The sequence below is a fragment of the Zootoca vivipara genome, chromosome 12, assembly GCF_965207765.1.
Source record: "Zootoca vivipara chromosome 12, rZooViv2.hap1.1, whole genome shotgun sequence".
Classification (NCBI taxonomy): domain Eukaryota; kingdom Metazoa; phylum Chordata; class Lepidosauria; order Squamata; family Lacertidae; genus Zootoca; species Zootoca vivipara.
In genome coordinates, this window is record NC_142595.1 from 3,412,266 (window position 1) to 3,434,007 (window position 21,742).

The window sequence follows — 21,742 nt, forward strand, 5'->3', positions numbered from 1 at the left end:
AACTAAATGTGATCACAGGCATCCATTTACAGTAAGGAAATTTAACACAAGCATTGTTTGCATAAGCCCTAAGACTGGCAACACTCACTTGGCAAGTCCAGGCTTCTAGAAATTCCAGGCTAATATATTTACTTACTTTATTCTTATTATAGCCAAAGTGCAGATTTAAAAGATACCTGGTGCAGCAACACAAATCGAAGCCATATTCTTCATTGATAAGATAGCAAGCCACGTGCAATCCATACCTGTGCCTTTTCCAATGATGGAAAAAGCCTCGTTTTAATTGAACGTCCACAAAACCCAACACAAAGGAGCATGCCTGGAGCTAGACAGTGTACACGAGTGTAATAGTTTGCTGCACAGGATGGATTTTGTTAAACAATTACCTATTTTAAATCAGGAGGAGGAGGCTGCAATCCTAGGCACAGGGAATAACAAGTCACATTATAATAATTGGCATTTTCTTGCAAATAAGCATGAATAGGATTGTACTGCAAGCATGCTACAGCTTTCACAAGTGTTGGTAGCGCTGGTCAAATATCTTCAATTCTATTTAATTTGTTGAATATATGTAGTCAAATTCAGGGGAGGGGGGGACAAATGCCTAAATGTGTACCACTCATTGCCAGAACACTGTAAGTGAAGAGCCAAACTAGGTAGAATATGTATGTATATTTTCTCTTCTTTACCTCTGTAAGTAAATAAAGATTTAGGGCCAAAATATATATGCATGTATCTTTGCAAACCAGCCCTTTTCCCACTCAAAAGCTTTTCTCTAGTGGACTGGAAAGCAGCAATTGGTGAGCAATTTCAAGTTTAAAAAAGGAGATTCTGACTAAACACCAGGAAGAACTTTCTGACAGTAAGAGCTGTTTGACAGTGGAATGGAATCCCTCAGAACAGGCATGTCAAACCTGCGGCCCTCCAGATGTTTTGGACTACAATTCCCATCTTCCCCAACCACTGGTCCTGCTAGCTAGGGATCATGGGAGTTGTAGGCCAAAACATCTGGAGGGCCGCAGGTTTGACATGCCTGCCTCAGAAGGTAGCGGACTCTCCTTCCCTGGAGTGCAGCTGAGTGGGACTCAGCTGTGGGCAGCCTGGGGAAGCATTTTTCACCTTGAGCCTGTCCATAAAAGCAAGCCCTGCTATGGACGAGAAAACAGCTAGAGGAGGAGGAGAGGACAGAGGATGAAGAAGAAGCTGAGTGCGAAGGGAGACCCTTTCCTCATCCTTTGGACCTCCTGGGAAACTCAACAAGCCGGCTACACCTGGAGCTGAATGGGTCACAGCTGTGGGCAGCCTGAGCAGCGTGAACCCTGTGCAAGGCCATCTGATGACCTCCCTGCTTTGAGGAGGCGGCACGAGGCTCTGGCAGGGTCCTAGAACCCTCCTACCTCCTTCCCAAAGCCTGGTAAGCACTTGCCCAGCTTTGGGAAGGCAGAAGGACTCTGGGACCCTGTCAGAGCCCTCATGCTTACTTGGGCTTTGAGAAGCCACCTTCCTCAGCTGCCCTAAATCTGCCCCTGGCCTGTGGAAGTACCACCCACCTTGGACCCGGCAATAAAAAGTAAGCCAAGAATGACAGACTACAGGGATGTCTGCTGTTTTGTTTCCAGACACCCTTCTCATAGCAATAAGCCTGAGAGGGTGTGTCAGAAAGAAAATGAAATTGATATTGGTTCATGTATGTTAGTAACTTTGTTTTAATGTCACATTTCTATATGTAACTGTGTATTTTTATAATACCGTATTTTAAGTTATCTATTGTTTCAATTTTTTGTACACTTAAGAGATACTTTTAATTTACTAAGTGGTATAGAAATCAAATAATTAAATTGGAGATTTTAATGCAGAGGTTGGATGGCCATTTGCCATGGATGCTTTAGTTGAGATTCCTCCACTGGACCAGATGACCCTCAAGGTCCCTTCCAATTCTACAATTCTATGGTTCTTTGAATTTTGGGCAGGCCAGAAGAATCTCCTCCCACCCAACAACCCATCACTCCCGTTCTCCTACAGCTGCCTTTCTTCTAAAAGGTATAGAAAAAATTACACATAACTGCATGCAGCCTGTACTTGGATCCTGTGTGTGCTGTCCAGCTAAAGTTGCACACTTTTAAGTCCCAGATTCACAGAGCTATTCTACGCATTTTTATTTGGAAGCAAGTCCTACTGAGTTCCATGGGACTTGCTCCCAAGTAAGTGGTTTAGGTTTGCAGGCATATAGAACACAACGGGCAGAAATGTCCAAAGCTTGGAAATATTCTTCTGCTGGCACTGTTGAGAGTCAGGCATAACAGATGCTGCTGCTCCCAACTCCTAGATGGGCATTTCTGTTAAAGGGCTGATAAAACTGACCACCTAGCAAAAAATAAAATAAAATAAAATAGGAGGAAGAGGAGCTGCTGTTGCTGCTACTATTACTACATCATCATTACCATAGCCAAATTATTTCATCAAGCGACTTACAGCTCAGCAGCTACTCAGGGCACAGAAACTGTATTTCTAACTAATAGCAGTGTTGGAAAGGTTTACAAACTATAGAATCACGAAGAAGAGGCTACGTATTTCTTTCCATATCCTATAATGCAAAAACCAGACCTGAAACTACACCATTTCAATCCCTAACCCCAGGGGTTCTCAAACTAAGGCCCGGGGGCCGGATGTGGCCCAATCACCTTCTAAATCCGGGCCGCGGACGGTCTGGGAATCTGCATGTTTTTACATGAGTAGAATGTGTCCTTTTATTTAAAATGCATCTCTGGGTTATTTGTGGGGCATAGGAATTCATTCATATATTTTTTCAAAATATAGTCCGGCCCCCCACAAGGTCTGAGGGACAGTGGACCGGCCCCCTGCTGAAAAAGTTTGCTGACCCCTGCCTAACCCGGACAAGCACATTTGGCTACTCATTCCAGCATTCTGACCAATTTTGCTTAAAGTGCAATTCAATGCAGATTCGGAAGATCAACCTGACAGCGTCAGGCAATATCCAAAAGAGAAGACCAAGAGTATTAAAATGAATGTTGCCTGGATTTTCTCCCTGCAGAGCAAACAGAAGTTTGGGTAGGAGATCAGAAAAGAGTGATATCATTGGGAGGGGGGGTTAAACCTCCCTTCCTCACTTCCCCTGCTCTGCAAAGAATCAGTCCCCAGTGCCTAATATACAAGGGGGTGGGAAGGACATGGCAGGAGCCAGCCCTAAAACTCCTGCATGATGTCTAATTTCACACAGGTCCCATCCCTTGGAGCTGCTTCCTATGTTGTGTCTGCCACAGCTACACTGAAGTTGTTCTGGTGTTTCTCACAACAAATGCATCAAGAGTGAAGGGCAGTGTTGCATTTCCGAACACTCAGAGGTAAGCTGCGGCAAAGCCAATTGGCAGAAAGTTAAAGGGAGGTAAAAGTAAGTTCAAGAAAGTGAGGCACTCCCTCAGGAAGCCTAAGATCCCAGCTGCAATTTTCTGTATTTCACAGGATAACCAGCAGTGCACCAGAGCGAAAACTTGGTACAGAATTTGTCAGCAACACGTTACCTGCTGAAAACAAATGTATTACACCTCCAGGGCTCTTTAAAGGTGTATTCCTTGCTCAATAAAATATGCAAGGGGATATAGCTGTACGTCAGCATGCACAAGTAAAAGATCTTCCCCTCTACCTTCTCTCTTTCCCACACACAAATGCACACCAAACTCCATACTCACGTGCTGAGAGTAATAGTTTGCCTCATTTTTTTTTTGCCCATCCTTACTAAAACATATATAAACCCTGTTGTCTCTTTGGCTACCAATACAATGAACTGGTGTAGTGGTTTGGTTTGGAATATGAATTTAGAGATAGGAATACCTGGCTCAAATCTCAGCTCTACCATTAATTTTCTTGGTGACTATAGGCTCAGCCTTTCCCCACCCCCATCTAAGGAAGAGCAATGCTGACCTATCTTACAGGGTTACTGCACTTAAGACAAGACGTGTGGGAAACACTAGGTGTTGTTATTATGTTATACATACATTTATTTATTTATTTTCCTTGTTGTATTTCATAGAATTGTAAAGTTGGAAGGAACCACAAGGGTCATCTAGTCCAACCTACTACAATGCAGGAATCTTTTTGCCCAACCTGGGGCATGACCTTGAGTTTAAGAGTCTCGCGCTCTACCAACTGAGCTATATGTATCCCACTTTTTTCTCCAAGGAGCTCAAAGGTGCTGGGTTAGGCTCACCCAGTGAGCTTCATGGCCAAGTGGGGGATTGAAACCCTGGTCTCCCAGGTCTCAGCATGATACTCTAAGTGATTGTAATAGAGGTCAAGAAATGCAGCCGTCTGCCCATGTTATATTTCACCAACTTCCCAAACCCCAGAGCCAATTCACACTTTAAAATCAAGCACAAAAAGTATGAGACTTTAAGATGGCAAAATACGCACACTGAATCAGCCCCTACTTGTGCTTATTGCAGGAATCCTTGGTCATTAAACACACCCGCACCAGAGATTCGTGCCATTGAAACCTGGCTACCTTTTTTGTCCCTTGATTGAAAAAGTAAAATAAAATGCAAATTGGTCTTCCATATTCATATGGAAAATGCAGAGGGAGCTGGTGGTCCTAGCCAGGTGGGAAGAAGAAGCCCATGCAAAGCAGCTAGTCTGCAGCCGGTACTTATGAAACCCTAACACCATTGCAGCAAAGCATCACAATTAAATGATGAATTTTAGAATCCAGGGAACATCATTACAAACTGCTCAGATGTTAATAATACTACTCATAGGGAAATCCTAACTGCTAGGCTTAAAAAGAAACCTGAGCAATGTGCCCAGCGGCATGAGACACAGAGAAGTTTTCCAATATAACCCCCATTGACACAATTATTTGCGTCATCTTAAAGGTAAACGTAAAGGGACCCCTGACCATTAGGTCCAGTCGTGACAGACTCTGGGGTTGCCCGCTCATCTCGCATTATTGGCCAAGGGAGCTTCCAGGTCATGTGGCCAGCATGACAAAGCCACTTCTGGAGAACCAGAGCAGCACATGGAAACGCTGTTTACCGTCCCGCTATAGCGGTTCCTATTTATCTACTTGCATTTTGATGTGCTTTCGAACTGCTAGGTTGGCAGGAGCTGGGACCAAGCAATGGGAGCTCACCCTGTCACAGGGATTCGAACCGCCAGCCTTCTGATCAGCAAGCCCTAGGCTCAGTGGTTTAACCACAGCGCCACCTGGGTCCCCTTTTTAAATGTGTTTTGGGGAGGGGGTTATTGATTTGTTTTTGTTCTTGTTATTATCATGTATTTGATGCTTCTATACTGTATTTTTATCTTGCGAACATCCCTGAGATCTGAGGATGAAGGGCTGCATACAAATTTAATAATTATTATTTGCAGGGCAAAAGGCTAGCTTGACATCAGCAGAGTGAGGTGGCCTTTCTGGCAGTTATTTTGGAGTACAGGTAAGGGACAGCAAATTATCAGCAATTTCATTCATAAGCCCCACCAGGGGTGCATTCCCCCCCCCCCTGCCTTTGGCACCAGGGCCATGTCCTGAGCCATCACCAACACCCGCTTGCATGCAGCAGGCAGGTCACATCACTGGTCCATCTAGCCCAACGTTGCCTGGTCTTGCTGGTATTTTCAGGCAGGGTCGTTTTCAGTCCCGCTGCATTGGATCCTTTCAGCTGGTGCTGGGCGGGAGCGACCGGGTGGGGCTGAACATGGGACCTTCTATAGGCAAAAAGCTTGCTCTCTTCCTCCTCCTCCTCCTCCTCTCTCCTACTGCCTGAGCTCCTTTTACAAAGCCCACTACAGTTGCATGGTCTGCCCTCCTTCTCTCAAACTGCCACATTGCACTCTTTCTTCCCCACCTTTTACAGCAGAGCAATGCCCTTTAGTGCCTAATGGAGTCAGCCAAAGATGCTTCATGGGGCAGAAAGAGCACTTTCCATTCATTGTGAAACAGCTACATACAGTATATGGAACATGGCAGGCAGGCCTGAAACATCTAGCACAGGCATCCCCAAACTTCGGCCCTCCAGATGTTTTGGACTACAGTTCCCATCTTCCCCAACCACTGGTCCTCTTAGCTAGGGATCATGGGAGTTGTAGGCCAAAACATCTGGAGGGCCAGTTTGGGGATGCCTGATCTAGCAGCACCGATTTGCCTAGCCGCTCTTCCCAGGAGCGAGCTGTCGGCACTGAAGAGAAAAGCAGGACGCCCTACGGAGCAATACCAGGGCAATGTCAGAATTATATGTTCCAGATTCTTCAGCGGGAAAAAAAACTATTCAGAAAGTTAGGGAGCACCAATGCAGTTGGAGAACAGTCAACCCTCGGGTCTGAGGCACCCATTTGCCAAGGCGGAGTACAAAAGGAGTGGAGGGAGGGGGGACGGGGGGGAAGGAATAGAAGAGGCTCGCAGACTCACAAATCTTGGCCACGCTGGCGACGAAAATCCACAGGACGATGATGTAGGGTGCCTGCACGTGGTGCCACTTGAAGGTGACGATCTGGAAGCCCTCGCTTTTGTGCTCCGGCGGCGCCTCTTCCATCCCCGCGGCGGCGGGCAGCAGGAGCAATCCCAACAGGAGCCCCCAAGGCTGCAGCGGCCTCATCATGTCCGAACCCGTCGGGGCAGAGACCTTCCAAGCGGCTGGCGGCGATGTTGGGAAGGCGAGCCTGGCGCGCCGGTCAGGAGCAGCGAGCGCACAGCGTCTGCCCGAGCGCGCACGGCCGGCAGGGATCGGCCACGCCGCCGCCGCCGCCGCCTTTATGCTGTGCCCCCCGCCCCCGAGGGGAGGAGCTTCCTCGGCGGAGCCCTCTTGCCCGAAGCGGTGCCCCGCCGCGGAGGGCTCTTCCCCGGCCCAAGGGCGCCTGGTCGCTTGGCTTGGCCCCGTGGGGCCCCGGAGCCATCCGCTTGGCGAGGCGGCAGCACCACTCCGGGCGCCGAGGAAAGTGCGTCGGGGGCGCTGCGTCCGGAGGATCGCTGTTCGCCCCTTCCTTCCTCTGGGGAGGAAGCCGGGGAGCTTGGCTCCCGTTACCCCTGCAAGGGAACCGAACCACCGTCGTCCCCACGCCAGAAGTCTGAACTAGGTGCGCGATCATTTTGAAGCTTGTTGCAAGAATCGCTTACTCCCAGTGTTAGTCAAATGCTAAGTATGACTACATGGTGGAGCTGGAGACGGCCCCCTTAGAGCTTTTTTTGGGGGGGGGAAGTATTTTTTATTAAAGATTTCTTGATTTACAAAGGTATATGCAGTGTCTCTCTCTTATATTATTCCATGTATCGTTTTGTAAATCAATCCCCATAGAGCTTGTTATAAGAATTTTAAGTTATCACAAGCTTCAGGGCCAGTTTTACAGCCCCCTTTGCTAAACCGAGAAGTCTCTCCCTTCCCGTCGCGAGGTTTGTTCCTCCTCGATCCTCTTCCACGCTCGCTCCCTTATCTCTCCGGGGAGATGTTTGAACTCCCACGCCAAGTGGCCTGGCCGGAAAGGTGGGTGGGCGAATCGCGCAAATGGGCTCGGCGTGCAGCTTTTCCAGGGTGTCCAGCTCGCATTGCCTGCTGTGAAAACAGGAAGAGGGGAGACCGAGGGATCGGGACCCCAGCCCCGCCAGCCCTGCCCTTCGGGCGGTGGACTCAGCTTGCTCCTCATCCGCCGCCGCCGCGGCTCTCTGGGCGCTGGGGGAAGGCACCGGCTCCTTGGGAAGAAGGGGACGGCACCAGGCTCTGGATCGGCCGCGAAGAAGACGCAGAGAGGCGAGCAGCGCTGGCGGAAACCAGCGCGCCGCTCCCTCCAGCGCAGTTTCTCCTCCTTCTTTGGCGATCACTCGTAGCCGAGTAAGATTGTCTTCCATAAACACGGTTTTAACAATGGGTCCGTAAGTGACTGTGGAGTCCAATTCTGGATCCACACGTCCTTCCACAGTGGGGACATTGGTTTCCAGGTGGGAGTTGATCATGGTGTGGATTTGCCAAGCGTGCCTTCCTCTTAGCACGTTTCTCCCTTGCGTTCTAAGATCGAGTTTCTTCAAAGCCCATGACACCTTTGGTAAAGGCTGTTCTCCAACTGGAGCGCTTGCAGGCCAGTGTTTCCCAGTTGTCGGTGTTCATACTGCAGCCTTATTGGGCTGATAAGGGTCCTTTTAAGTTGCACCCAGGCAAGGACAAAGATAGTCAAAACGACACCGGGTTGAGTTTCAGAGAAAGAGTTTTAATCTCTATATAGAGAGACTCCTGATGACAAGAGTCCCGTAACAGGGCTACAGCCATACAGTCAGAATTCATACAATGCAAGCAATGCAAACTATAGGATCCGATCTAGCTCAATAATACAATTTGCAAATCACTCTCTACAATACTACATTTTTTTTATATTTGCCTTGAGACAGTCTTTAAACCTCTTTTGTTGACCACCAGCATTACGCTTTCCATTTTTAAGTTCCAGATAGAGTAGTTGCTTTGGAAGACGATCATCAGGCATCCGCACAACATGACCAAACTGCCCTCCCCAAATGCCTGTAATGTCTTGGAGGAGGAACGGAAGAGCCCCTACCTGCAATGAGCCCACCACATGTAACAAAACAAAATAGTGCTTTCTTTGGCACGTGTCAGAGAAAAGTGAAGAATTTCCACAGGCCAGGGAAGTTTGGGTCTCTCAGACTTGCAAATATCTTTATTTAATGCTCTCACGGCAACCCTTGTAGCTTCTGCGCTTCTGCCTGAAGGCAGCCTTTCTCCAGGCAGGACATTGGCTGGTGGGTATTGTGGTCCCAAGCAGCTGGGTGGTAGCAGGTTGCGGACTTCTGCCTCAAGGCATGTCACATTTCCTGGCAGAAGTGAAGCATACCTTTGCTCCTGCCATCTCAGGGCACTGATAGGTAATGGGCAACCAAGGTATCTGAAGAAGTGTGCATGCACACGAAAGCTCATACCCAAAATAAAAACTTAGTTGGTCTTTAAGGTGCTACTGAAGGAATTTTTTTCTATTTTGCTTCGACTCAGACCAACACGGCTACCTACCTGTAACTAGGGCAACCAAGGAGTTATCTTCATATCATTCAGGAACTAGTATTACATCTCAGGTTTTACTCCTCTCTTTTCAATGTTTTAAAAATCCTGCAAGTTATCTTGGTGCTATGGGAGCTGGCCAGAGAAGGTCACCTCTCCCCACAGCAGGACTAAACCTCAGGAAAGTGGGTCACTGTGGCACAGTGAGGAGCCACAGCATGGTTGGTGAAGTGGAGCATTGCTACTGTGTCTCTCACGCTTCCAAGGTAATGATGTTTCAACCCAGCCTAAGTGGTGGGGAAAATACATAAGAGGAGCCGGCTGGCTCAGGCTAAGTACCCACCGAGTCCAGCATCTTGTTCTCGCAGTGGCCAACCAGATGCCCCAATGGGAAGCCACAAGCAGGACCCAAACGCAAGAGGAACTTTCAACACGCCCCCCCCCTGCAGTTTCCAGCAACTGGGATTCAGAAGCATGTTGCATCAGAAGCATTTAGTGGATACACTGTGCACATCTGACATATCCATAATGGAGAGGCTGCTGGTATGCAGTTCTCCAATGACACATGTTGCCCTTCTGCATCTTCTATGGCAGGGTAGGTAACCTAAGGCCCGGGGGCTGGATCTGGCCCAATCACCTTCTAAATCCGGCCCACGGACGGTCCAGGAATCAGCATGTTTTTACATGAGTAGAATGTGTGCTTTTATTTAAAATTCATCTCTGGGTTATTTGTGGGGCATAGGAATTTGTCCTCCCCCCCCCCCAAAAAAATCATAGTCTGGCCCCCCACAAGGTCTGAGGGACAGTGGACTGGCCCCCTGCTGAAAAAGTTTGCTGACCCCTGTTCTATGGCATTGCAGGGGAAGCTGGGAACACATTAGGGAGCTGGGTATGGGTATGTTTAACCTGGAGAAGAGAAGGTTAAGGGGGTATGATAGCCATGTTCAAATGGGTTTGGGCTGGGTGTTCATCAGTATGCGGACGATACCCAGCTCTACTCTACCTGGTGGTGACGGTCCTGTGTGAGTGTCTGGAGGCGGTTGGAGGTTGGATGGCGGCTAACAGATTGAGGTTGAATCCTGACAAGACAGAAGTACTGTTTGTGGGGGACAGGAGGAGGGCAGGACGTGTAGAGGACTCCCTGGTCCTGAATGGGGTAACTGTGCCCCTGAAGGACCAGGTGCGCAGCCTGGGAGTCATTTTGGACTCACAGCTGTCCATGGAGGTGCAGGTCAATTCTGTGTCCAGGGCAGCTGTCTATCAGCTCCATATGGTATGCAGGCTGAGACCCTACCTGCCTGCAGACTGTCTTGCCAGAGTAGTGCATGCTCTAGTTATCTCCCGCTTGGACTACTGCAATGCACTCTACATGGGGCTATCTTTGAAGGAAACTACAACTAATCCAGAATGCGGCAGCTAGACTGGTGACTGGGAGCCGAGACCACATAACACCGGTCTTGAAAGACCTGCATTGGCTCCCAGTACGTTTCTGAGCACAATTCAAAGTGTTGGTGCTGACCTTTAAAGCCCTAAATGGCCTCACTCCAGTATACCTGAAGGAGCGTCTCCACCCCCATCGTTCTGCCCGGACACTGAGGTCCAGTACTGAGGGCCTTGTGACAGTTCCCTCGCTGCAAGAGCCAAGTTGCAGGGAACCAAGCAGAGGGCCTTCTTGGTAGTGCCGCCCGCCCTGTGGAATGCCCTCTCATCAGATGTGAAAGAGAAAAACAGCTACCAGATTTTTAGAAGACATCTGAAGGCAGCCCTGTTTAGGGAGGCTTTTAATGTTTAATCAATTGTTTTATTTTTCTGTTGGAAGCTGCCCAGAGTGGCTGGGGAAACCCAGCCAGATGGGCAGGGTATAAATAATAAATTTATTATTATTATTATTATTTAAAAGGATGTCATATAGAGGAGGGAGAAAGGTTGTTTTCTGCTGCTCCAGAGAAGTGGACACGGAGCAATGGATTCAAACTACAAGAAAGAAGATTCCACCTAAACATTAGGAAGAACTTCCTGACAGTAAGAGCTGTTCGGCAGTGGAATTTGCTGCCAAGGAGTGTGGTGGAGTCTCCTTCTTTGGAGGTCTTTAAGCAGAGGCTTGACAGCCATCTGCCAGGAATGCTTTGGTGGTGTTTCCTGCTTGGCAGGGGGTTGGACTGGATGGCCTTGTGGTCTCTTCCAACTGTATGATTCTATGACATATTTTAGTCCAGGCACTACTTCCCTGGGCCAGGTTATAAAGTCAGTGACTTGTTAGAGTTGCAGGTTACTTTTTTAACCAGGAAGGAAGGAAGGGGGTGGGAAGCAAAGCCAACAGTTCCAAATGGGATTATGCTGAATCGTTGTCGTCCTGGTGGTTTGGCATGCCAGAAGTAACAATCCTAAGACTCCAAAGTAACTGGAGCAGAGGTTCCCCAATGGTGGTCTGTGAGCTTTGTTCAGGTGGTCCGTTGCATATCTGTCGATTTGCGGTTGAAGATGGGGGTGGGGGTGGGACTGGCATATCCATCATATTAAATATTCATATTGAATTTGAGTTGCCTTTTTTAGCGCTTCTTTTGTTTCTTTTTGTGCATTTTACTGCATTACAAATTGAATTCTATCGAGGAACAGTTGCTGCAACAGGCAGAAAGAGGTCTGCCAAGACCCTCAGCAAATTCCAAGTAGTTGGTGGGGAAGAAAGTTTGGATACCAGTGGACTGGAAAGATGGAAGGGAGAAAGTGCCAGTGTTGTAATCAAGCTTCTCCCACACAGATGGGGAGCCCCTCAATTTTACTTCCCCCTGGACTTAACAAAGTCAAGAAATTCATCATATATCCCGGGAGATTATAAATATGTAATAGACACTTAACACAGGGGTTATCTTTGGACGGGTCTCTATGGGCCCCAGATCTGCTCCTTTCTCCCATTTTTAGAGCTTTGAAAAAACTGCTTACAAGGCTGCTGGGTGTGATGCAAAGAATAATGTCCAAGAGCACAGTTGCCAAGGGAGGGCTACATCCCCATTTTTAAATGCTACATAGTATATGGCAGAGGGATTCAACTTTTTCGAGTTCAGGGCATCAGAGGAGGGAGAGAGAGAGAGAGAGAGAGAGAGAGAGAGAGAGAGAGAGAGAGAGAAAGAGAAAGAAAGAAAGAGAAAGAAAGAGAAAGAAAGAAAGAAAGAGAAAGAGAAAGAAAGAGGGACAGAGGCCGTTGCGGCCTGTGGCACCCCTGTCCCCTGACCATCATTCAAGACACCCCAGGGTGCCACGGCACACTGGTTGAAAACCAATGGTGTATGGTACAAAGCTGTAAGGTGAAGAATGTACCAGAGACCACAGAAGTTCAGTTTATTGAGAACCTGCTGTTTCGTTCTGTTAAAAATGAGAGTTTCTACCCACTCTGGCTGTGTACATATCTTTGAAAATATTTAAACAACAACTGCTGAGATTTCATAAGAGTCCCAGAAGCGAATAAAGGAGTACCAATACAAACAAAGCTGACATCAAGCGCTACATATATTAAGCAAAACAGAAACATCGTCACCTATTCTCACCCCCATCCACCCTCCCATCCCCTATCTACCTCGTTTTCCCTCTTTCTTCTTAATGTCTTAACAAATGAAACTGATTTGCAAAAATGATACATGTTAAAATATGAGTGACACTGCACACACCTTTGTAATTCAAGAAATCTATAATAAAAAATATTTTTTTTTTTAAAAAAAAAGAGCCCCAGAAGATTTCCAGTACATATTCAGAGCTGGACTTCAGTGGCCTGCAGATCTCCTCTCCTCTCTCCTTGTAACAACACTAGGATAAATGATGCAAAATAATTCTAAAGTGCAGAATAAAGTACTCAAAAAAAATATTTTTTCATAATTTTTGCAGGCCACATAACTCAGCTTTATTTGGGGAACTCTTTCCTATAATGAGTGATTGCACAGGCACGATCCAGCACTATCGCCTAACATGCACAAATTCTATCTTACCGAGATGGTGATCTGGCCACCCCTGAAAAAGTCCACTTTGGACCCGTTGGTTTGTGCAACTACCGCCTGGCCGCTAATACCCGCTTTTTAGGAAAGGTGATTGAGAGTGTTGTGGTACAACAAACACAAGTACTCTTGGACAAAGCATATTATCTCAGCCCATTTATATCTGGGTTGGGGCTTAGGTATGGGACTGAATCAGCCTTGGTTGCCATGATGGAGGACCATGCATGTTCTAGAATGGTGCCTGGACTTAGCGGTGGGGATGAAGGCCAATAAACTGAGACTGAATCTTAATTGAGTATTGAAGGGAAGATTGCAGGACAGCGGGGAAAATACAGGCTAAGCTTCTTTCCAAGCCAGATCCTCACCTGGGATAGTGGCATTAACATGACAGAAGGGGTGGATGGCCCATCTAAGAGGAATGGGGCCTGGGCATGCAGAGGTTGCCATGGTGTTTGAGGTGTGTTTGAGGTATCAGGAAAAGAGCTACGGTACTTTAGAGCAAGGTATGGGGAACAAGTCCCCTGAAATGACCATGCTGTAAGATCTGGACTCCCTCCTTGCAGACTAAAGGTGTAAATATGTGAATAATTCATATTTCTTAAAGCTACGACGGTCTCTGCCGTGTCTTCAGTTCTCCAAAGGAGCATAAAATCTGGGTGAGCATCTGGAACTCCCTGGAACCTTGCTATCACCTGGCAGAGAGTGGGGGGTGGCACCCAACTTTTGTAACAATATAAATGGCATGTGAGGAAGATGGTAGAACCGTTTCTCCTGCCATGCTAGTTTGGGTTTGTTTTTACATGACAGGTATTTTTATGCAGGAAGAATTCATATGGGCAAACACCTGTAGCCTAAAGTCATATGGCTGCACTTTATCACGGTTCTGCTGACTGTGTACACGGACTCTAACTATAATGTGTGTTGCAGCATTAAAAACCCCAATGGTAATGACAGTTTTGCTCAGAAAGAGGCCCCACTGATTTCAAGGGGTCTTACTTCCATGCAAGTGTGCACAGGGCTCCAGTCCTAGCCTTAATTACCCTCCTCATAGATTCCTTCCTCCCTGGCTACTCATCTTACCTTAATTTAACGAATAGATTTTATATACCGCTTTACATTTAACATTTTCAAAGTGGTGTGGAGAAAAACATATAAAGAAAGCAATATATAAGCAGAACAATGAATAACACATAATGTGTGATAATATAAAATTCATAGCAATACAGTAACCACAGCAGCCAACTACTGTATATGCACCAACTCAACGCCTGTGCACGTAGGTTTTCATCATGCACATAATTCCATGACTTATTTCTGAGGCAAAGCTGTTCCACATGGTGGGTGAACTTCTCTTTACTGGTATGAATGCCCCATTTAATCAATAGCAGCTCCCATTGATTTTAATTGTTGTAAGCTACATCTCAGGGAAAAGAGCCAAGTGGTGTGCGTGCCTTGATGCTGAGGACACCAACAGACAACATTCCAAAAATTTCCCTGATGTAGCCAAGATACACGGTTATAAAATGAGCAAAATCATTTCCCTTATCAAATAAATGTCAAGTGCAGAATGAAATTCAGAAGACCATCTATTGTTGATTTTTATTGACCTTCAAGGAGGAGGAGAGCTCTGTGCATAGCAATGATCTGAACAGTGTGTGGAGCCCAAAGAGAATAACCTGGTCTGTTGACATGATTTTGCGGCAAATTTTGGGGCTCATCCACATTTCCGTATGTCCCCTTATTTCTACGCATGGGTTTGAGAGGGTTTTGTTCTTTTTTTTTTGTCCTGGCACTTTCCCCACCTGCTGTTTTCTACAGAGCAAACGCCAATCAGGTTTTCTGCAAATTGACATTTATTCCGATTCAGCAGTAATCAGCAAGTTTTCCTAGGGAAAGTGGAGAGACCAAGTTAAACCTCTCAGGCCCTATGACTGGAAGTCACGTAGCAAGCAGAAGTGTGGATGAGCTCAGAGTTGCCTTAGTGGTTCACACACATTGTGGTGTTGAGGGGGCACTATTCAAGTTTGCGTGCTACTTGTTGCCTATTATTAGCCTGCCTTCCCTCACCTGCTTTTGTCGTTTCACCCCACAGTCAAAATTTAGACTGCAAAGGTAGACCCTGGAAGGCACACTGATGGTGCTCTATATTAGTGCAATAGATACTGAGAACCAGCTTGGTGTTTTTTGGCATTGGAGACCTTGCTCCTGTTATGCTAATTACATTTTTACTATTTTTATATTGTATTGTACTGGTAATTGTTAATTAAACTTTTGCTTCCAGTGTCTTTATTATGTCCCACTTTGGGGATAATTGTCAAAAAGTGGGAGGGAGATTTGGAAATAAACTCATATAAAGCCAGGTATGTTAACCACCCAGTAGTCATGGCTTTAAACAGCCAGCAGAGAAAATATGCAATTCTAGGGATACCTTCTTTGGTGACAAGCCCTTCTGAGTAAAGGTGCAAGGATTTGCACCCTGAACCTCACAGTAAATTAGAAAAAAAGTGTAAAACAATCCAATTAAATAATTAACCTTAAATAATCTGATCTTGGCACACATAAGCTTTACAACCAATAAATGTAAAGCATTACATAAGAAGGTGCTTCTCTTTTTACACCAAGAGAAACTTAGGAGTCCAAAAACAATAATCAAATAATTCTATCACAAGTGACAGTTTTCTTTACATCATACATAAATTCAGTTCAATATTCTTGTACCTTGTTAATGGCTTGCATATTATAATCTTTGTTTTTAAATGCAGGTTAGGAGACCCACACACATTCCAGGGATCAATTTCTCCATTCAATCAAGTGAATCAAGGGTCCACCCACACAATAAAGACGTTCACTTGGAAACCTTTGAAAGTTTCCAGGGCTGGGACCGGCCTGCCTCCAGGGCACACAGGCCAAGAATGCAGACATGCTTGCTGCCCTATGGGGAGTTCCTGGAGAATCCAAGCAATTCAGATATGCTAAGGCTCAAAGCCTTCAGGAACACAACAAGCAAAACCTGACCCAAGGCAGTCTCCCTATCTTTTGCCACTGGAGTAGAACAGCAGCAGGTGGGCCAGCTCTTTCTGTCCTCTGTTGAGGCAACTGAGGATTGCACCTGGGTGACTATTGCTCCTCTTCAAGGGAGACCAAAGATGCTAAGCTCGCCTGCCTGGATGCTGCTGGCTGTCCAGCTTATTGCTGACAGATTGGAGCTGGTGCAATAGCCTTGCTTCCATAAGAGGGTGAGTGTGAGACCCACAATCTTTGGGGCCTTGTGCTGGAATCACCTGATTGCAATCACAGTCAGAGTGGGAGAACTGCCAGCTGTGCTTGCACTTCAACATAGGGGTGGGGCAGGATCCGGCCATTCACCATTTGAAAGGTACCGTAACTTATGAATATCATACCCTCCAACATTTCTCCATTGAAAATAGGGACATCCTAAGGAAACATGGGGTGTTCTGGGATCAAATCAGAAACCAGGACAACTTCTTTTAATCAGGACGTCCCCGGAAAATAGGGACATTTGGAGGGTCTGGAATACTGTTAAATCATCATCATCAGCTTGGCAAACAATTTCCAAAGGAACCTGCTTCTTCCCATTGCTGGGCTTACCCTCAAATTCACACTATGCAAAGCACACTATGGCGGACTTCTGTCTGCACTCTCTTTCTGCTCATAAAAACCAGCTTTGCAGTTATTTACGTTTTACAGAACAGAACTTTTGGGCAGTGTGTTTAGCAAAATCCTTATACCACATCAGTTTATTTGTCTTATGTAGCCCAATCTTGTCTACCCTGACTGGCAGTGGTGGCCCTCCAAGATCTCAGGCAAATGACCTTTCACAGCCCTTCTAAACAGATCCTTTTTTAAGGTCAAGGGTGGAGCCAGAGAGACCTTCTGGATGCAAAGCGTGTCCTCCTCTCTCCCCGACCTTGGGTCCCTTCTGCAACAAACACTTGCTGACCTCTCTGGCTTTAGCGCCCACCACTTGCTCTTCGTTCACCTTCAGTTGGGATGATCAGGCACAGGAAAATGCTGCAGTCACACACCTGGCCTGGGAACTACCAGTTCCAGGGGCAAGCAGAAGCAGGATGTCCACCCACTGTGTCCCTGTGCCAGCTGCACCTCCCTATCTAGAAATCCTATCTTAGTCTGTGTTTATTTTATTCATTGTTTTTTCATGTGAAAACCTTTCAAACGTTTTACTCAACACCCTCTCCGGCAACGCACATTGTGCTTTGCTTCCAGAAAGAATAAACGACACGGGAGATCATAAAAATATAACATTAGAAAAGAAAATTCTTTTGAAGAGAATGTAGCATGAGTTTTATCTCAAATAGTAGTGGCAGTAACAATATGTATGAACTAATTGTATCCTTGCAAATATAAAACTACAAGATCCCCCCAATCCTGATGGTGTGCTGTTGTTTCGCTTAAAAAAAAGTCTCAGGTTTCCTGCAGCAGACTTCCCTTACATGGTACAATGGAAAAGTCCCCATGAATAGAACAGAAATTAAGAGAGATTCTCACATTTCAGTTTGGGTATGATCCAGTCAAAAGTATGCAAGCTTATGGTTCATCCATTTCAGTGATAAACGCACTGACTTCAATAAGAAATTTCATAACGTGGTTAACTGTTAATAAAATCAAAAAGAATACAGTTGCCTGTTTCGCTCAGAAGTGTGTTTAGTGGACTTATTCCCTAGTAAGTAAGCATAGGATTGCAGCTCTAAAAAAAAAACTTACATTCAGTGGAAGTTTGTAGTGGACTAACAGAATAAGGAAGGGACCCAGGTGGCGCTGTGGGTTAAACCACAGAGTCTAGGGCTTGCTGATCAGAAGGTCGGCGGTTCGAATCCCTGCAATGGGGTGAGCTCCCGTTGCTCGGTCCCAGCTCCTGCCCACCTAGCAGTTCGAAAAGACATCAAAGTGCAAGTAGATAAATAGGGACCGCTCCAGCGGGAAGGTAAATAGTGTTTCTGTGCACTGCTCTGGTTTGCCAGAAGCAGCTTTGTCATGCTGGCCACATGACCCAGAAACTGTCTGCGGACAAACGCTGGCTCCCTCGGCCTATAGAGCGATATGAGCGCCGCAACCTCAGAGTCGGACACGACTGGACCTGATGGTCAGGGGCACCTTTACCTTTACCTTTAACAGAATAAGGAAATTTATGGATCACTCTGAAATCCATGTGTGCATATATCTTGCTTTTCCATAGAGGAAATGAGGCTACAAATAGTCAGCCTTTCAAGACTTGTACACTAACTAGGCCAGCACAAGTGTTCCCACAACACAAGGACAGCCACACCTTGCTCACCCTCCCATCTCCCAGGTGCTGCCTTCTATCATGATGCTGGCTTCTTCTTCTGAAAACGCACTCAGGATATAGCACTGCAGACTGACCAGGCGCTGCTTCTGAAATAGCCAGAAGCACATCAGCACTCACTGGAGACAGAACCATTTTGGTGAACACAAAGTCCAGTGCTACCTTCCCATTTGGTGCTGAGGAATCTGAAGAGCATGACCAACTCAGAAGTAGCGGATCCCACCACTGGTACCAGTTATGTAGCAGATCCCACCACTATATACAGTACCAATTGCAGTGGATCCGAACTACTTACACATCGTATAATAACCACCACAGGTTATCTTCTGGTTTATCTGTGAGGGAAATCTTAAATACATGAAGACTCAGGCGGAAGTTGAACAAATAAGAAAGATTCATTTCACAGAACAAGATGGATAGCAAAGGATGTGTCAGGAGATCATGTCCTTTCAGGAAACAGTTAACCTATTAATAATTATCCTAAATCTAATTGATGTTACAGGCTTCTGATCAAGCACAGCTTCTTTTAAATGTCAGTCACTTTAAGTTCAGTTATTACACTTCAGGTAGGTGTTACAAGTGTCCAGACTAGATGGAAAATGCTCAGATTATTTGGAGTCACTTCACTTCAGTTCCTTAAGTTAGTTGCACAGATGCTATAGCTGAATACTTTGGTTCTTAAACAAGGTGGTACTTTCTGTCAGTTACCCTTTTCTATCATTTACACTCCTGAGGTAATTTGAATAGTATTACTGATGCAGGGGATCACCACAGACCTCTTAACTGGTCTGGGAGTCTCTCTTTCTAGAAGATGTCTCCTCTCCTGACTGAAATGAGACCAAAGCAGACGGTATCCTCACAGCTTCTACTTCTCCTGGCTGGATGTTAAACTCAATATTGAACCAACTCTCTTAGACAAACCCTATCTCCCATCTCAAATCAAGCCCTATCTAACCACTCCCTCGGAAACGGCTCCTTTTATTCTCCCTCCCAAATTGCTGGCTCCACCCCCCTCTGACTAGCTGTCTTGGTATCCAATCAGAGAGGGGCTCCAGCCCTCTGGTGGAATTCTGAAGGACTGCATCACCAGCCTCTGGTCCGGCTCTGCTGTCCATCACAGCTGCCTTGCTTCCTGAGCAAGCCTTCTCCAAGTGGTACAGGCCAAGTTAAGCAGTGCTTCTGAGAAGGCCGAGAACTGAGGAGGTATCAGGAGTATCACCAGGAGATGTCAGGAGGCAGTGCTCAGGCCTCAGCACTGGGCCCACTGCCAACCCCCAATTTCCCTACCCCTCTTTGCTGTTCCTGCCTGTTCACTTGTCCTCACTTAGCAAGTGAACAGTGAGAGGAGCAAGGAGGAGAAGCTTCCATTCACCTTGTCCTCTCTTCTCCCAGGGTGTGGATTGGGCCCAAACGGAGAGGACAAATGAACAGACAGCAGGGACCATAATTAGGAGGTGGCGCTGTGGTTAAACCACTGAGCCTAGGGCTTGCTGATCAGAAGGTCGGCGGTTCGAATCTCTGTGACGGGGTGAGCTCCCGTTGCTTGGTCCCAGCTCCTGCCAACCTAGCAGTTTGAAAGCACCTCAAAATGCAAGTAGATAAATAGGAACTGCTACAGCGGGAAGGTAAACGGTGTTTCCATGTGCTGCTCTGGTTTGCCAGAAGCGGCTTTGTCATGCTGGCCACATGACCTGGAAGCTATACGCCGGCTCCCTCGGCCAATAATGCGAGATGAGTGCGCAACCCCAGAGTCGGTCACGACTGGACCTAATGGTCAGGGGTCCCTTTACCTTTACCCTACATCAACACATGAGGAAGGGGTCCATTAGGCACCTTGAACCAAGGTCTTCCAAAACCTGGGATCTGGACTCAGCTCAAAGATGGACCACAGAAACAGCACACAGATATATTTGTCCTCTGAGAGCATTTTCAGAACCAGACATTAAGACAAATAAAGCAGTTAGGCTGCTGTTGAAGCACACTGACCCTGCTTTGGTTGGATGTATAGTTTTCCTTGCAAGATTAAGTTCAGGAGAAACCTGCTCGTTTCCATTGCAGAATTCCTGTGTGCATATCAACTGATTGACTGAGCCTGGTTACATCACAAAGTTCCCAAGGCAGTTTTTCTAGTTTGAAAACTTATAGTTTAATAGTTTTGATTAACTTTCAAGGCCCTTTTTAAGATGAACCGCCTGCCTAAAGCAAAGATGAAAAGAAAAGCGGATTTGGAAGTACACATTTCATGAGCCAAGCAGGGTGGGAATTCAAACTCAACCTGAAACGGAAAAAATAAAAACTGGCTCCAAGTTAAATGTATGTATGATGCTCGGCCTGTATTTTAAGTACAGTTTTTTTAAAAAACATACAAACTACTTTTTAGTAAAAAATAAATAAATAGTGCATTGTCATGAATCTCAAATAAGGGACGTCTAAGCAAATTTTGTTTTTAATTTCAGGAATGATATTTGCTTTCAGAAGCCAAAAATAGGCCAGCATTTTCTTAGTTATATGAGTGCTTAAAAATAATAATTGGAAGTCGTGTGTATATTATCTTTTATCAAAAACAAAGCTGCTTGCTTTCACTTTGCAAGGTGGTGTTAACGTTTTTAAGCAAACTGGTCTTGGCAAGCTAACAATGACAACAATAAACCCATTTCTTCTAAAATCATTTCCTTAAACTTCCAGCTTCCTAAATATCAAACAAAGGACAATCACTGCTATGGCTTCTCTCATCTGGGGGGCTTCGTAATAATTAGAAGTTTAGGAAGCAAAAATGTTGAGATTGACTCTCCAGAGACAGGAAAAGGGAAAGGCAGGGGAATTGTTTACTAGGCAGGGAGATTCATGTGAGCGCAGGAAACTTAACTCATTGGTGCTTTATGGTGCTTGGCGGATGATTCTGACTAGGTTCAGGCCACTTACTCAAGGGGAGAACCACCAGTAACTTATTAAGGGTTCTCACTGTCAAAGGACCCAGCCCTACCGCCATCTTTAAGACTCAGAGGTGGAGTCGCCTGCAGTACATGCATCTCTCTAGATCAAAGATGGCAAAATCAGGCAAGGTTCCAGCCAGTTCCTTCATGGAGATGAGGTCAAGCACACTACAGCTCTTGTTAGTGTGCATAAGGCTTCAGTTGGCTTTAGTCTCCCTGCTGAGACAACTTTCTCCTATACCTAAGAAGAGCTTTATCCAGAGGGGTTCCCTTGGAGGTGAAGGATACTTTGGACCTGGTTTTGCCTACCTTTCCTAGGCTTTCCGTGCTTTGAACTAAGTTGCCCTGTGGTGACTTGACTTTGCCTACCTTGACCAGTCTTTACCTAGCCTGTCACAAGTTGACTTTGCTTACCTTGACCAGACGTTGCCTGTTTGGACATGACTTCACAATATGCTACCCGCTTCCTCTGTGGATCTTAAACACCCATGGAATAAGATA

At 46.2% G+C, this 21,742-nt stretch overlaps 1 protein-coding gene across 2 annotated transcripts in view; it reads right to left on the reverse strand.

The window, feature by feature from the left end:
- Positions 1-21,742, reverse strand: part of SLC9A3 (solute carrier family 9 member A3) — a 107,404-nt gene that overhangs the window by 54,864 nt on the left and 30,798 nt on the right. The window contains exon 1 of one of the 2 annotated variants that reach the window (XM_035134706.3): positions 6,419-6,727. The exons of the other annotated variant lie outside the window; for it this stretch is intronic. Within the exon in view, the coding sequence (XP_034990597.2) occupies positions 6,419-6,608 (190 nt within the window). The 5' untranslated portion in view covers positions 6,609-6,727. Of the gene's footprint in view, positions 1-6,418; positions 6,728-21,742 lie in introns of those variants that run through there. 2 annotated transcript variants of the gene reach the window in all.